The sequence below is a fragment of the Entelurus aequoreus genome, linkage group LG05 (genome assembly GCF_033978785.1).
Source record: "Entelurus aequoreus isolate RoL-2023_Sb linkage group LG05, RoL_Eaeq_v1.1, whole genome shotgun sequence".
NCBI lineage: Eukaryota > Metazoa > Chordata > Actinopteri > Syngnathiformes > Syngnathidae > Entelurus > Entelurus aequoreus.
Genome location: NC_084735.1, coordinates 82,666,753 through 82,684,252, shown reverse-complemented (window position 1 = coordinate 82,684,252; position 17,500 = coordinate 82,666,753). Strand labels below are relative to the sequence as shown.

At 38.3% G+C, this 17,500-nt stretch overlaps 1 protein-coding gene across 1 annotated transcript in view; it reads right to left on the bottom strand.

Annotated features, from left to right (window-relative positions):
• LOC133651104 (ubiquitin carboxyl-terminal hydrolase 2-like) overlaps positions 1-17,500 on the bottom strand; it is a 19,011-nt gene that overhangs the window by 616 nt on the left and 895 nt on the right. The window contains exons 2-11 of the mRNA XM_062049048.1: positions 12,330-12,377; positions 12,120-12,243; positions 11,569-11,680; positions 11,378-11,488; positions 5,436-5,500; positions 5,257-5,360; positions 5,104-5,184; positions 4,940-5,018; positions 4,703-4,810; positions 2,303-2,423 (exon numbers count right to left, since the gene is read on the bottom strand). Of these exons, the coding sequence (XP_061905032.1) occupies positions 2,303-2,423; positions 4,703-4,810; positions 4,940-5,018; positions 5,104-5,184; positions 5,257-5,360; positions 5,436-5,500; positions 11,378-11,488; positions 11,569-11,680; positions 12,120-12,243; positions 12,330-12,377 (953 nt within the window). The remainder of the gene's footprint in view (positions 1-2,302; positions 2,424-4,702; positions 4,811-4,939; positions 5,019-5,103; positions 5,185-5,256; positions 5,361-5,435; positions 5,501-11,377; positions 11,489-11,568; positions 11,681-12,119; positions 12,244-12,329; positions 12,378-17,500) is intronic.

Below are 17,500 nucleotides of genomic sequence, written 5' to 3'. Positions count from 1 at the left end.
TTTTCTCAAGTATGTTGCTCACAAAATTTGGAGATATTTACTTTCTGCTCCGCCGCATCAGTCTGTGGAAAGCTCTCCCTGACCACCCGAGGGCACCACAGACTGTGGATGCTTTTAAAAAAGGCTTCAAAACCCTTCTTTTTAAAAAAAGCTTTTTTTTTTTTTTTAGATATATGCATACTAGTTTTAGCTATTTGGCTGTTCTAGTTTTTATTTTTAATTTTTAATTTTTATTATCTTTTTCTTTTTATTTTATTTTTTTTAATACACTGTAGCACTTTGAGGTTGTTTACTCGGTGTAAAGTGCTTTTTACAAATAAAACTATTATTCTTCTTGTTATTATTATTAGATATCTGCTTTTTAAAAACAATATATCAAATAAAAAACTTTTTTTTTCCAAAAATGTTTGCTTTTTTGCCCATACTTGAAAAAAAAATCGTACAATACATTGGACACAAAATTTGAAGATACTTAAAAAAGTATGAAATGAAAAGCATGTATCTCCAAAAATGTTGGCTTTTCTATGTTTGTATGAAAAATGTCAAATACCGTATTTCCTTGAATTGCCGCCGGGAATATAGTATTCGCCTGCCTAGAATTACAGCCGGGTCAAACTCGTTTCGCAAAATAATTAGCGCATGCTTGGCACTTCCGCCGGGTCAAATATGAGTCATTAAATGACTTCCGCCTCCTGGTGGTAGAGGGCGCTAGTGATCCTTCTTGCGACTGCTGGTACTGCAGAAGACCGGTGCTGCAGAAGAAGACAACAGCAGCAATAGTGCGCAGCCATTTATTTTACCATGGAGGATTACATATCTAAAATAAAACAGTTTTCTAAACTGGACTTTCAATCGAAGCAGGAGGTTATACTTAAAGGAAGATCTCCATCGAGACAGAGAGACTTTTAAAACTGAAGAAAGATAAGGAAGACTTCTATAGGAGCTGTGCATGGACTCATTTATACCTAAAGGTAAGACCATAATAAAGTTTTTTTTATTAAATGTGATTTTCATGATAAGGTAAGCGCCGGAGTGAGAAGAGGTTTTAAAATAATTAGCGCATGCTTGCCAATCCCGCATGCTTTTGGTAAACGCAGGAGTGAGAAGAGGTTTTAAATTAATTAGCGCCCCGGCGGCTATTCAAGGAAATACGGTACTTTATTTTCTGTGTTTAAAGAAATTAGTTGCTCACTTAAAAAAGAACACTTATGAAATGAAAAGCATATATCTCCAAAAATCTTTTTGTTTTTATATGTCTTTTGTCTTTTTGTTTTGGATAAAGTAAAAAAAAAAAAGCCTGATTTTGTCTTTGTGGCTTTTTTCAAGATTAAAAAAAAACAACATGTCAAATGAAAAGCATGTCTCCCAATAATAAAAATATATATTTTTTGTCTTTATATGGAAAAAAATGCCAAAAAACAAGTTTTTTCCCCAGATTGAATCGACACCGTTATTAAACAAATGAAAAGCAGAATTCACACTCAGCCTGTAGTTGCTACTTGATGCTCTTTTTTGTGTAGTGCAGTTGTTTATCTAAATTAAGTTGTTTTAAATAAAATGGAAATACTGTTATTAAAACATTAAAAAAACATGTCATATAAAAGCATGTACGGTATGTCAAAAACGTTTCTTGTCTTTACATTAAAAAAAAAAGCCAATTTTTTTTTAATCTAAATAGTTTAAAAAAAAAATTGATAGTTATTTGAAAAAAAAAAAAAAAAAAGGCCTTTTGAAAACATGTATCTCCAAAATGTTAAGGTTGTTCTTGTCTTTACATGGAAAAAAATGCTAAAAATATATTTGATCGAAATATTCAATGAAGTTGTTTAAAATATTTTGGAGATACCGTTATTAAAAAAAAAAGTCATATAAAAGCATGTGACTGTTAGATTTTCTTGTCGTTACATGAAAAAAAAAAGTCAAAACGATGTCGTGATTTTTTTGACTTTCTTGTCTTTACATGAAAAAAAAGTCTTACAGATTATTTGTTGTGATTTTTTAAAATTATGTTGCTGACACATTTTTGGAAAAAGCTGAAAAAAACAGATGAAAAGCCTGTCTCCAAAATATCAGGATTTTTTTGTCTTTATATGAATATGAAAATTTTTTTTTAAATTTTTTATTAAATTGCTCACAAAATGTTGTCTTTATATGAATATGAAAAACTTTTTTTATTTTAATTAAGTGGCTCACAAAATTTAAAGATACCCCTGTCAAAAAACACAAATAGAAAGCAGGCATATTGAAATTTCAGTCATAATTCCAAACTGATCTTTGAAGACATTTTTAATGTTGTATATACCTGCAGTCGTTGTAGCTGTACCACTCTCCCACCATGGCGTTCTTACAATAGGCGGTGTAATGGCCTCCCAGCGTGTTCCCCCAGTGGTTGGATACGGCGTAGAGGTTATACACAGCACGCTCTGCAGGGGGCGACAACGCACATTCACGCTTGGACAAAGTTCACAACAAGAAAAAGCGCCGTCGTCTGCCCGTATATAATAATGATAACTACAAAATTCCAGCGGAAATTTTGATGGGCCTGCTATCTGTGGCCTGGACCTCTGGCCGAACGCTACCATACTTAGAAGATGGTGCCGAGTGTCTGAATCCGTGAGTTTTAGGTGTACAAAATGAGCCACAGCTAAAACAGTAGCATATTTACATACAAATGCTAACACTGAGCATGTGGGCTAACGATAGAATGATAACAGTCAGCATGTTTCATATACCAAGTTATATGACTTAAAGGGGTATGGCTGCGGAAATAGAAAAAAAAGTGTAAAATTAGATGAAAATGTTAGCATGCTTAAGTTAGCTTGCTAGCTTGATATAGTTTGCATGCTAACAGGTAACAAGTGTCACATACCAAGTTATATGACTCTGGGTTAAACGGTTGCAAAACTAGCTCAAAAACTTAGCATGCTAGCAAGCTAACGTGAGCATGATAATAGTTAGCTTGTGTCACATACCAAGTTATATAAGGTGTAAAGCTGGGGAATTAGAGCAAACAGTGTTAAAATAGCTTAAAAAGCTAGCACTTTTATGTTAGCATTCTAACAGTTACAAAGTTAGAGGTTAAATGACTTTCGGGTAAACAGTAGCAAAGCTCTAAAAGCTTGCATGCTAACATAAACATCCTAACGGTTAGCATGTGTCACATACCAACTTATATGACTGTAAGGTCTGTATGGCTGTTTAATTCCCATATATAATAATAATAATAACAATGACAATATTATTAATAACATTAATACCAATAATAATGATAATAATATTAATAACATTAATACCAATGCCAATAATAATGATAATAATAATACAATAACAATATTACCGTATTTTTCAGACTATAAGTCGCAGTTTGGCCGGGGGTGCGACTTACACTCAGGAGCGACTTATGTGTGAAATTATTAACACATTACCGTAACATATCAAATAATATGATTTAACTCATTCACGTAAGAGACTAGACGTATAAGATTTCATGGGATTTAGCGATTAGGAGTGACAGATTGTTTGGTAAACGTATAGCATGTTCTATATGTTATAGTTATTTGAATGACTCTTACCATAATATGTTACGTTAACATACCAGGCACGTTCTCAGTTGGTTATTTATGCCTCATATAAGGTACACTTATTCAGCCTGTTGTTCACTATTCTTTATTTATTTTAAATTGCCTTTCAAATGTCTATTCTTGGTGTTGGCTTTTATCAAATAAATTTCCCCCAAAAATGCGACTTATACTCCAGTGCGACTTATATATGTTTTTTTCCTTCTTTATTAAGCATTTTCAGCCGGTGCGATTTATACTCTGGAGCGACTTATACGCCGAAAAATACAGTAATAACAATAATAATAATAATAATGAAATTTATTAATACAATTAATACCAATACCAATAATAATAATAATAACAATAATAATAATGAAATTTATTAATAACATTAATACCAATACCAATAATAATACAATAACAATATCAATAACAATAATAAAAACAACAACAATAATAATAATAATAATTAGAGATGTCCGATAATATCGGTCTGCTGATATTATCGGCCGATAAATGCGTTAAAATGTAATATCGGAAATTATCGGTATCGTTTTTTTAATTATCAGTATCGGGTTTTTTGTGTGTTTTTTATTTTTTATTTTTTATTAAATCCACATAAAAAACACAAGATACACTTACAATTAGTGCACCAACCCAAAAAACCTCCCTCCCCCATTTACACTCATTCACACAAAAGGGTTGTTTCCTTCTGTTATTAATATTCTGGTTCCTACATTATATATCAATATATATCAATACAGTCTGCAAGGGATACAGTCCGTAAGCACACATGATTGTGCGTGCTGCTGGTCCACTAATAATACTAACCTTTAACAGTTAATTTTACAAATTTTCATTCATTACTAGTTTCTATGTAACTGTTTTTATATTGTTTTACTTTCTTTTTTATTCAAGAAAATGTTTTTAATTTATTTATCTTATTTTATTTGATTCATTTTTTTAAAAAGCACCTCATCTTCACCATACCTGGTTGTCCAAATTAGGCATAATAATGTGTTAATTCCACGACTGTATATATCGTTTGATATCGGTATCGGTTGATATCGGTATCGGTAATTAAAGAGTTGGACAATATCGGCAAAAAGCCATTATCGGACATCCCTAATAATAATACATACCGCTGCCTTCTGAGGCGAACTCCCGCAGGTCAAGCTCCTTGAGGGGGAAGTTGACGTACGTGGACAGCTTGCTGGCTCGGACGCTGGAGTCGGAGAAACGCTTCAGGTCTGGGGGAGGCCGGGTGGGTCAAGGAGGGCAACTTTCAGCATTCAAGACTTTGGGAAATAATTCCGAAAGGAAGGCAACAAATAAAATATGCGAGCTTGGCTGTTAGCGTGATTGGACAAAATGGATACGGAGCACAAGAATCTGAGGGAACTTCTGAATGCTGAATCTTTTGGTGCATTTTCGCCTGGCTTTGCATCGGTTGCAAGTCTGCAAGGAAGCACAGACAAGTTGAAACAACACTTTAGCACAAAAAAATGAATACATTCATAAAAAAAAGGAGGTAGCGTCTTACCGGTCTCTCGTCTCCGTCCAGCACATCCTCCTTGGTAAAGACCCTCAGGCAATCTCGGAGAGTCACCTCGCCCGACGTCCTCTGTGGATGAAAGGCACTGGTGTAAGAAAACACGCCGCAATCCGGGGACTTTTTATCAGTGGGGGTACGGACCGGCGCGATCGGTATGGAGAGGTCCCAGAAGGGCTCGAAGACGGTGGAGCGGAATCCGCAGACGGTGCAGGTCAGGGAGCTCTTCAGCTGCCCCACAAACAAATCTGCGAGAGACGGGAACGTTTTTTTTAAAATTTCACAGTCCCGAGGACGCCACGAGCGGCGTTAGCGTGACTTACCCACGACTTTGCTGTCCTCCCTCTCCAAATACATGCTCCACATTCGCTTGGCTTTTTCCTCCTCCCTGTGGACACAACATTATATAACGTTCAAACCACCCACTCATTTTTAAGTTATTCACCATATTTTGACATGAATGATCCGACCCTTTTAGCAGGAAACACAAACTACATTTGTTCCAGGGGAGGGGGCGGAGCTTTACGATTGACATTAGTGGCGACTAGGGTTGTGGGGCACACCGGTACTAATAAAGTACTGTGGTACTAATGAATTAAAAACAGTACTATACTGCTTCTGAAAAACACAGGTGCTTTTTTAAAAACTTTTTATGGCTACCAACGCGTGCCGTCGTCACGACGTGCTGGAGCATGTTCGGCAGCGCACACGCACAAAGTACTTAGAAGCAGACACGGTGTAAAGACAGAAGAGGCAGAATGGACGCCGTTTGGCTTAAAAACAAACGATAAAGGTGACGCTATAGACATTGAAGCGCTGCTTTAAAACATAGCTAACTAGCTAGCGGCTAACGTCCATCCGCATTTGGCAGTGTTTAAGCTACTTCTAAATCGCTAATCCTCGCCTCCGTGGCGACAAATAAAGTAAGTTTCTTCCAAGTATCATCCCTGCAGGACGAGGAATGTCTAAACATGCTTCACTACACACCGTAGGAGGATACAAAAGCTAGCACTCCTCAATGAAAACAAATGGGTGGATCCACACATATATCGGCTGTAACGAATCAAAGTACAAGAACCGTATCTCGTCGATATTTTTTATTACTTTACTTGTCAGGTTCAAACACTGATGACATCTATTAAACAAGACCGAGAGGCAAAGAATTAAACAGAGACAGAATTCAATTTGGACTCAATTGAGGAGACACGCCTGGACACACTGTACCCTTGTACAGTATCTCAGCACGCTCTACCAAAAGATTGCATGCCTCCTTTTATTTTGGGCCCTCCCCGACCACATGGCCACGGCTGTTTCCAAAGGACAAAGGTCGCAAAAAGTTCACAGAAAAGGCAGTAAACAATTCACAGGAAAGATCAGTTCAAAAAGAGTTCATAAAAGAGTTCAAAAAGAGTTCCATAAAATAGTTCAAAAAGGGTTCGTCTGGAAATTGGGCAGATCCTGTCATCTCTCCGCTTTGAAGTCATTGGGCCAGAACAAGAAGGATGTTGTTCTGGCCCAATACCATACATGAGAGAAAACAGAAAACCCTTCAGGTGGCTCTCCCCCTTACACAGTGGAGTTTTACGAGCCTTACTCTTGGTAGGCCTCAAAGACAGCCCCTGTCCTTTTGCCTGGAACTCATTTCAACACAAAGTTTTTTGTGATAACTTACAAACAATTATTCTAACATACTTTACTTTTATAAAGTCAAGAAATACGTCCGTGGAGACTAGAGAACTTTAATTATGACCAATGTATGACCCTGTAACTACTTGGTATTGGATTGATACCAAAATGTGTAGTATCACCCAAAATGTATGTAAAGTATCAACGAGAAGAATAAGTGTTTAGAACACGTTGAACCAGAAAAGTAAGCAGATATTAACAGTAAATGAACAAGTAAATTAATAAACCATCATAATTTTGACAAAATAATAGAATGACAAAATATGTTACTGCATATGTCAGCAGCCAAATTAGGAGCCTTTGTTTGCTTAGTTACTACTAAAAGTGAAGTTGTTTACTATCTTCTTCAATGACAAAATTCTTCTTTGATTGCAATAAAAAAAAAAAAAAAGTATGTTTAATGTATAAGATTTTCTGTTCAAATAAAGGGGACCTTTATTTTGAAAAGTACCGGTACCGAAATACTAATGGCGACCAGTTAACCATTGATTCACACAATCGATTCGACCACCTCAAACTACACAAGTGATGCCATCAATTGCATATTAAAAGACTTGCCCTTGTTTTTGTGAAATTTCGAGGGGAAAGGGCATCTCGATTTACTGTTTATGGTCTGGAGTTACTCATTGGTCTAATAAGACTAATCGTGATTGACCGACGATTCGCACAATTAAAACAGTGACAATAGAGAACTTTGATGCTTTTAGCATTTTCTGATGTCGGGGATATCTATCAACAACTTACGGTCTACCGCAGTGATTCTCAAACTGTGGTACCCCAATTAATCACTTAATTAAATATTCAAACACAGTGTTACTGTTCAAGCTGTGTGTAACTGTGTTACAGTGGCCAAAATATTAAATATTCTTGTAAATAAAACCTCTGCCTGGTTTTTAATGAATATTTAGGCCTACTATGTGACTATATTTTAAAATGTTTTCTAAGGTGGTACTTGCGGGAAAAAACACTGATCCATAGAAGCTCATTTCCTTTTAGCAGATAAGATAATTGCACTCAACCGACGATTCGCACAATCAGTCGGATAACCTTGACAGTGACAACAGCTCCTTGTTGTTGTAGTCTTTTGAGGGGTAAACAGCAGTTGGGTCGGAAATTGTTATCTTCTGTTTATGGGGTGAAGAGTTGACCGACGACTCGCGCAATCAGTTGGTTAACCTCAACTGTGCCAACACAATCTCGTCTTTGTACATTCTTGGGGTTTAAACAGCGACTGGTCTGAACATTTAATCTACGGTTAAAGACATTAACATTTACTAGTTGCCTTTTAGTAAAAAAAGATAGTTATTGCACTTCGGCAAAGATTCGCGCAATCAGTTGGATAACCTCGACAGTGACAACCCAACCATGTTTTTGTACATTCTTGGAAATTACACAGTAATTGGTGGGAACATTTGATCTACCATTCAAGGCCGGAGGAGTTACTAATCACCTTCAAGTAAATAAGATAGTAAATGTACTTCACAGACGAGTCGCGCAGTCACTTAGATCAGTGTTTTTCAACCACTGTGCCGTGGCACACTAGTGTGCCGTGAGATACTGTCTGGTGTGCCGTGGGAGATTATCTAATTTCACCTATTTGGGTTAAAAATATTTTTTGCAAACCAGTAATTATAGTCTGCAAATTATATGTTGTTGTTGAGTGTTGGTGCTGTCTAGAGCTCGGCAGAGTAACCGTGTAATACTCTTCCATATCAGTAGGTGGCAGCCGGTAGCTAATTGCTTTGTAGATGTCGGAAACAGTGGGATGCAGTGTGCAGGTAAAAAGGTATCTAATGCTTAAACCAAAAATAAACAAAAGGTCAGTGCCCCTAAGAAAAGGCATTGAAGCTTAGGGAAGGCTACGCAGAACGAAACTAAAACTGAACTGGCTGCAAAGTAAACAAAAACAGAATGCTGGACGACAGCAAAGACTTACGGTGGAGCAAAGACGGCGTCCCCAAAGTACATCCGAACACGACATGACAATCAACAATGTCCCCACAAAGAAGGATGAAAACAACTGAAATAGTCTTGATTGGTAAAACAAAGTAGATGCGGGAAATATCGCTCAAAGGAAGACATGAAATTGCTACAGGAAAATACCAGAAAAAGAGAAAAAGCCACCAAAATAGGAGCGCAAGACAAGAACAAAAACACTACATAGGAAAACAGCAAAAAACTCAAAATAAGTCACGGTGTGATGTGACAGGTGGTGACAGTACACCTACTTTGAGACAAGAGCTATATTGATGCATGGTTGGTTGTGGTTTAAAGTCATATCCAACAATTGCGTCAACAACTTTTTACAGTCAACTGAGTTTCGTTTTTTAATGTTTTCTGCTGGTGGTGTGACTCCGGATTTTTTCAACGCAAAAAATGTGCCGTGGCTCAAAAAAGGTTGAAAAACACTGACTTAGGTAACATTGACAGTGACAACCCAACCATGGTTTTGTACATTCTTTGGGTTTAAACAGCGATTGGTCGGAACATTTTATCTAGGGTTTAAGACCTTAACATTTAATGGTCTCCTTTTAGTAAATAAGATAGTTATTGCACTTCAGCGACGATTCGCGCAATCAGTTGGATAACCTCAACAGTGACAACCCAACCATATTTTTGTACATTCTTGGGGATTACACAGCGATCGGTGAAAACATTTTATCTACCATTCAAAGCCTGAAGAGTTACTAATCAACTTCAAGTAAATAAGATAGTAACTGTACTTCACCTACGATTCGCAGTTATTAATTAGATAACCTCAACAGTGACAACCCAACCATATTTTTGTACATTCTTGAGGTTAAACAGCGATTTGTCGGAAATTTTCATCGACCGATTTTAAATCATAAAGAGTTACTAATCACCTATGAATAATAAGATAGAAACTGCAGTTTACCGACGATTTGCGCAATCAGTTGAATAACCTAGACCGGGGGTGTCCAAACTTTTTGACTGTTGGGCCGCATTTGGGCTTAAAAAACTTGAAGCATATACGTGTATGCTTCATGCTAAATCACCAAAAATGATTCCCGGGCGCGGCCACCGCTGCTGCCCACTGCTCCCCTCACCTCCCAGGGGGTGATCAAGGGTGATGGGTCAAATGCAGAGAATCATTTCGCCACACCTAGTGTGTATGTGACAATCATTGGTACTTAACTTTAAATATGTATGAGTACATATTACTATAATACTATAATGGATATATAATTGGATATTAAGAGTATGTGAAAGTATCCTTATTTACTTCCTTGATAACCTCTTTAAAGTTTTTTAATCAAACAGTTCGTTGGCCCTCAGATGAGTACACCACTCCCATATTGCTTATTGAACAAGAGCCACAGTTTGGACACCGCTGACCTAGACAATGACAACCCAACCTGGTTTTTATACATTTTTGGAACATTTTGTCTACCACTTCACTCCTGAAGAGTTACTAATCGCATTTCAGTGAATAACAAGAGTGTGAATCTTTAGGCACCTAACGATATTCAAAATTGATTTTCGATTTAAACCGCTTCACGCAATTATTTGGTATAATAATCCTAATGAAACCTTTTCAAAACCGGTCACAGGTTAGAAAAGCACCCTCTGGTTTCTTTGAGATGGCCAAAAAACATTTTTTGGAATTGATTCTTATAAAAAAAAAAAAAAGTTTTAAACTATAATAAAAAAAATAAATAAAAAAAATATTTTTTTAAATCGATTTAAAAAAAGTTAGGGATCAACTTTGAATCGGAATGAATAAGAATCGCGTTTTTTAAGTTAATCGATTTTTTGTGCACCCCTAGTGAATAAGATAGCTACGATAGCTGACAGCAATTGGTCAGACCATTCGATCTATCCTGACGAGTTACTAAACCATCCATCCATTTCCTACCGCTTGTCCCTTTCGGGGTCGCTGGAGCCTATCTCAGCTGCATTCTGGCGGTAGGCGGGGTACACCCTGGACAAATCGCCACCTAAACCACTTCCAGTAAATAAGATAGTTACTGCGCTTAACCGACGATTCGCGCAATCCGTTGAATAACCTCGACAGTGAGGACACAACCTTAATTTTGTAAATTTTTGGAGATTAAACAGCAAATAGGCGCAACATTTTATCTACTGTTTAAGTCCGGAAGCGTTACTAATTCCCTTTCAGTAAATAAGATAGAAACTGCGCTTAACCGACGATTCGCGCAATCAGTTGGATAAAATTCGACAGTGGCTACACAGCCTTGTTTTTGTACTTTTTTGGAGATAAACTGGGATTGTACAGTTTATCTACCTTCGAAGGAAGAGTTACTCATTTCCATAACATCCTTTCCTTTCAGCAGATAAGCTAGTAATTGTACTTAACCGACGATTCACACCGGTTGAATAGGCTCCTGCTTTCAGAAAAATGTGGCTTCGTTTTTCAACATCTACTCACTGTTACAATTTAATTGAAAAAGTATACGTTGGTCACAGTTTTTTTGCAGAGGTGTCAGGCGGCATGACTGAAAAACGCGACCATGAAATTATATTCAGGCAACATTTTATGACCACTGGGTGACTTATTGGGAGCAGAGGTGCCTACTGCGATGACGCGACGACTTACGAGAGGTGGTCAAAGTCCCCGGCGGGCAGGCTCGGGCACACCGTCACCCTGTTCACCTCGTTATGGAGGCCGTCCAGCAGGAAGCGCAGGAACTCCTGGGCGTCCTGCTGACTGTGTAAGACACAGGGTCAGAATCCCTGCGCTCAAGAGGACTTAGTTCAAAGAAAGAAAAAAAAGGGTGTGCATCTTACTTGCATCCTGCGAACTTGGGAGCGTACAGCTGGACCTGGTTCCTGAAGTCCGAGGGCGTGACAGTCTCGTTGTTGACGGACGTCCACAAGGTCTTAGTCAGCTTGACGAACGCTTGAGGGAAAATGGGGCCAAAGTCATATTTCTAGTCTGACATATTTTTACAAAGACATGGTCAATATTTACAATTTTCTAGTTTATAGAAGAACAAAGTGGTGACCTACTGTACCTCTGCGTCATAAAGTGACTCAAGGTTGTTAAGCGACCAACACTGTATATATGCTGGCTTGACAAAACAGTGTGCTTGCGTTTAGATAAGACAGAAGTATCGTGGTCAATCTTATCTTTGCTGTGCAAAAACAAGAGACTGCGTGGCTAATTTTCATTGATAAGCGAGGTCATCTGTATAACTACAGAAGTTGTGGACTGGTTTAGGGTGAACAATATTGGTCATGGTACTGATGCTTGCAGAACACCACAAGTAGCAGACTACAGACTACACTGACCTCATAAAATTGCACTAAAAATAAACTTTTGCACTGAAATTACCTACCGTCAACAAGAGCCGAAGTGGTCCTGCTGTTGTTGTTCAGGTCGGTTCGATGGACGTCCCTCAGGCAATAGTCCCTCAACTCCGGGGTGTTACTCAAACACTGAAGGATCGAGTTCATGAAACACTGCATTAAAAAAAAAAACAGGAATAAAAAAAACGGGAGATTTGTTCAGAGGTTATTCCGTGTGAGGTACATGCTTGTACACTTACGGTGTTGCCCAGGTTCTTTAGTCCCGCCAAGCCTTGTGGACTCTGCTTCTGTTAGGAGAAACACAGTGGATTATTGGCGTAAAATTCACAAAATATTTCTAAAACTATACAATTAATCCAAGAATATATTTCTGAGTCTTTCATATTTTTCTCCTAATATTCATTGCTTGAGTGTAACGATAGGAAAGAAAAAACTAGCATGCTAAAACCTAGTTTTCGTTGTTCTGTTACTCTGGCCTTGGTCACACTGCAGGTCAATTCCTGTATCAGATTTTTTCGAATCACTGTGAACAGTGCAATTCCGAATTTTTCAAATCCGACCCAGGCCTCTTTCGTATGTGGATATGAAATCGGACATATATCGAATGCGACTGCACTCCGAACGCCTCGGCTGCATTCATCCGACCAGAACGTCATCAAAAAGTGATAAGTGTCATAATTCTTCGCCAAAATAGATGGTTGCAAAAATAAATAGTTGCCAAATGAGCAGAAGACAGTTGAAAATAAAAGTTTTAGGAACCCACGTCTCAATGTTCCACCTCCTGTCTCTGACTGCTCGCTCACACGCGCTTCAGAGCAGACATTGTAGCAAATGTCACACAAACTGCTTAATCTTGTACGCGCACTAATTTGGTTCATAAAATAATTACTTTGATCGCACGAAATCCTTGGAATTGCAACAAATTCACCACAGATCAACTACAATCAAAATCATGTTTATGGAACATGTTGGTCAGTTTGCGTTCACATTAGAAATGTTTTGGTAATGTGAACGACTACATAAAAAGATCGGATTTGAAAAAAAAAATCAGAATTCGACATTCTAGTCTGACTGGTCGCATCTGGTAATTACTTTAAACATGACGGAAACTGACTTTTTTTGTTCTTCATTGGTTACGAAAATATCTAAATCACTTTTGGGCACATTCCCGATGTGTTATCGAAAAGTAGTTCGGTCCTAAAACAGGCGGGCTTTGGACACACTGCAGTGTGTTGATTGGCTGACTGAGTGGTCACAAATTTCCCACAAAACTGATAGTTTCATTCTTGTTCACACTGGTATGATGTCGCGCTATTTATGTAGATGTTTACGATTAGTTGATTGTGTGGACTTGATCTTTTTATTCGTCACGTCTTAATCGAGCCGGCCTCAAATAGTTCAGGGGTCGTTAACCTTTTTGACCTTGATTCCCAACTTTTCCGCTACAGAGGGACCCGCTCGAATATTAACATTTCATTAGTAATCTTACTCTTGATTTTAATCGTATTTAAGTATTATATCTAATGTACTTAGAGTTTAACAGGATAAACCTTGTCAAATGATATGAAAGCATGTGTTAATCACAAAGATTATTATTAGAGATGTCCGATAATGGCTTTTTTTCCCGATATTGTCCAACTCTTAATTACCGATTCCGATATCAACCGATACCGATATATACCGATATATATATATTAACACGTTATTATGCCTAATTTTGTTGTGATGCCCCGCTGGATGCATTAAACAATGTAACAAGGTTTTCCAAAATAAATCAACTCAAGTTATGGGAAAAAAAATGCCAACATGGCGCTGCCATATTTATTATTGAAGTCACAAAGTGCATTATCTTTAACATGCCTCAAAACAGCAGCTTGGAATTTGGGACATGCTCTCCCTGAGAGAGCATGAGGAGGTTGAGGTGGGCGGGGTTTGGGGGGGCGGGTTTCGGGTATGGGGTGTATATTGTAGCGTCTCGGAAGAGTTAGTGCTGCAAGGGGTTCTGGGTATTAGTTCTGTTGTGTTTATGTTGTGTTACGGTGCGGATGTTCTCCCGAAATGTGTTTGTCATTCTTGTTTGGTGTGGGTTCACAGTGTGGCGCATATTTGTAACAGTGTTAAAGTTGTTTATACGGCCACCCTCAGTGTGACCTGTATGGCTGTTGACCAAGTATGCGTTGCATTCACTTGTGTGTGTGAAAAGCCGTAGATATTATGTGACTGAGCCGGCACGCAAAGGCAGTGTCTTTAAGGTTTATTGGCGCTCTGTACTTCTCCCTACGTCCGTGTACACAGCGGCGTTTTAAAAAGTCATAAATTTTACTTTTTGAAACAGATACCGATAATTTTGAAACCGATACCGATAATTTCCGATATTACATTTTAAAGCATTTATCGGCCGATAATATCGGACTTCCCTAATTATTACCAAGGCTTAGGTCAGGCTAATTATAAAATTAGATACTAATCAAATGTATTGCAAAAGAAGAGACTCATAAAAACTGATGAAAAATACATTTACATATAATTCATTTTAGCATTATGTAATTTTAACTTAATTATTAATAGTAATAATATATTTGTTCGTTAAATAAACTGTCAGTAAAATGTATGCAAGTGCAAATTGAAATAGAGCTTCACCACTTTAGTCATAATTGTTGTGCTTAAGAAACCTCTCTATGACTTTAGCTCCAGACTTCTTCTGTTGTTTGATATTGTGACTACTGCCACAAGTGGTGGGAAAGCGTATTACAACTGAGTACTGCAATGGCACATACGGACCAAAGCTGAGAACCATTTCGGCGGCCCTCGAGCTAGTTGATCAACATAAGTCACGCAATGGTCAGTTTGAGCTCGATCCGCTTACTTCTGCAGCCTGCATTATTCCGCTCAGTAGAAAAACAAGGAGTGCAGAACAGAATGTGCCATTTTTTTTAAGGACTGTAAAATTTTGCAATCATTACTATTATTTTGGTGCGTAAAACCGTGGCGAAAGCTGCACCATGACTGAACACCTTTATCAGTTCACCGGGTTGACCGAGAGGAATGCGGTCCGTCACATTGTTGGCAGCCACTGTTCCGCATGCTGGCATGAGTGAACGTCACACCACGGTACGCACTGACCCTTTGCAGCGACCGTGACATCAGCAACACACGTGATGCAGGCGCAACGAGGTAATGCGATATGTCTTTCCGTCTTGTGTGCCTTCTTTGAATTCTTGCTACAGATTTAGTTTTTTTACTGCTTGTCTTGTTGTTCGAGTCATATAGCGCAGCGCAGCACTTTTATTATTGCTTAATAAGATTAGCTCAGACTCGTACCAGTTGATTGTAAACATGTTTTTAGTTTCTGTGTTGCAAAAACAAAATACAGGACATTATGTTCTGGTCGTTCTCCACCAGATGGTCACTGGCTCGCTCCTCTCAGCAGGCGATACCCCCCGAGCGCTCCCTCTTAAACGTCCTGTCTAAAAACACGCAGGAAGTGGTGCGTTCAGGACATTCTCTGCTCGTTGGCATGCCTCGAACATGAGGTGAAGCGTCATCGAGCGGCTACGTGACGCCGCTCAAGGCCGTGTCAACATGGACTCCAGCTTGACCACTCCCGTGCCAACTATACAAACAAACTGGACAGCGTGGCTGGGGAAGGTCCAAATATGAGAGTTTTAAGTACACAAATACTCCTAGAAATGGTTTAAAGGGTAGAAAAACACTTGCGTTTGGTAGCGTGTCGAGATGGGATTCATGGCTTTTTGAATTTAGGAGCCATTCCTTTCAAAAAACTGGCTCATTATCAAAGTTCTTACGGTTCTTTTTTTAATCAAAGAAACAATCAATGCCAGCAGTTGTAAGATAAAATGTGGATCAGAGTCATTTGAGATTCACACAAATGTTACACTATTGGTGGGACTTACTGCATTCTGAAATACTAGCTACAATTTTTTGATGTTTTTATCGAAAACATTCCATTAGGTGGTGCCATATCTCCATACTTTGACAGTGACATTATTTTAGAATTTTCCCCTCACCTAAAAAACTTTGTAGCACAAGATCGTTTTTGCAAAGAGAGGAAAAATACATGAATAAATTTACTTGTAGATCTAAAAAGTATAAATACAAAAATTAGGACAATACATAGTAATGTGTGTGTTTGCTTGAACTAATTATCATATCAGAAAAAATTTAAGGAAATGTGAATTTAAAAAAACAATTTTTTTAATCTATATATGTTTTTAATTTTGAAAAAGTAAATCCAAATGTTGCTATCATGTTTCCTTTGATTCATTTTCTAGTCCAGTTGCCAGTAGCGTGGGAAGTTGTTTAAGTTGTATCTGCATGTGTTAAAAAAACCCAGCTCCTAAACCAGTGGTTCTTAACCTGGGTTCGATCCAACCCTAGGGGTTCGGCGGAGCCTACGCCACGGAGGTCAAGACACACCCGACTCATCGTGGGAATAAAAACTTCTCCCTATCGGCGAATTATGGATACCCCCAGTCTTTGCGAGCAATCCTTTTCGAGGGTGCTGGACATAAAAACGAAGAAAAGGACCAGACCTTGCTGTGAAAATGACATGAGAGTGGCACTTGCCAAGGTGAAGCCACGCATATCTAAACTGGTCTCTCAAAGGCAACAGCAGAAGTCACACCGATTTGCAGGTGTGTAATTTGTTCTGAGTTCATGCAAGGTGTTGGTTTTGTTCTTTGAACAAGGTGATGTTCATGCACGGTTCATTTTCTGCACCAGTAAAAAAAAACATATACATTTGTCTTGGATTTGAAAGAAAAAAAAACATTTTATTTTTCACTAAAGAAGGGTTCGGTGAATGCGCATATGAAACTGGTGGGGTTCGGTACCTCCAACAAGGTTAAGAACCACTGTCCTAAACAAACATTTCATCGTTCACTTAAAAGAACCGTTTAAAAGACTCAAATCGTTCGCGAACGTCTCATCTCTAATGCTGTGGTTAGCAAATAAAGCCAAGGCTAACAAGAATAATCGCGACTAAAAAAAAGCAAGATTGTGGAAGAGTATCGCCCCAAAAAGGGTTTTAATAAAATAATTTTACAAATATTAAAATATAATTTGCTTGCTAGCATGTTAGCAGAGCTAACTAGCAGAAGAAAAAAAACTAAGCGAGGAAGGACACATGGTTAAGTTTAGCTGGAGCCTATCTCAGCTGCATTCGCAAATTAAACACGCAAATTTGTGAAGCTTTCATTTTTTTCCCCCATCCCCGAGCGCAGCCACCGCTGCTGCTCACTGCTCCCCTCACCTCCCAGGGGGTGGAACAAGGGGTCAAATGCAGATGGTAATTCCACCACACCTAGTGTGTGTGTGTGTGTGTGTGTGTGACTATCAGTGGTACTTTTACTTTAAACATGTGTGCATGAGGTAGCATGCTGGCTAGCGA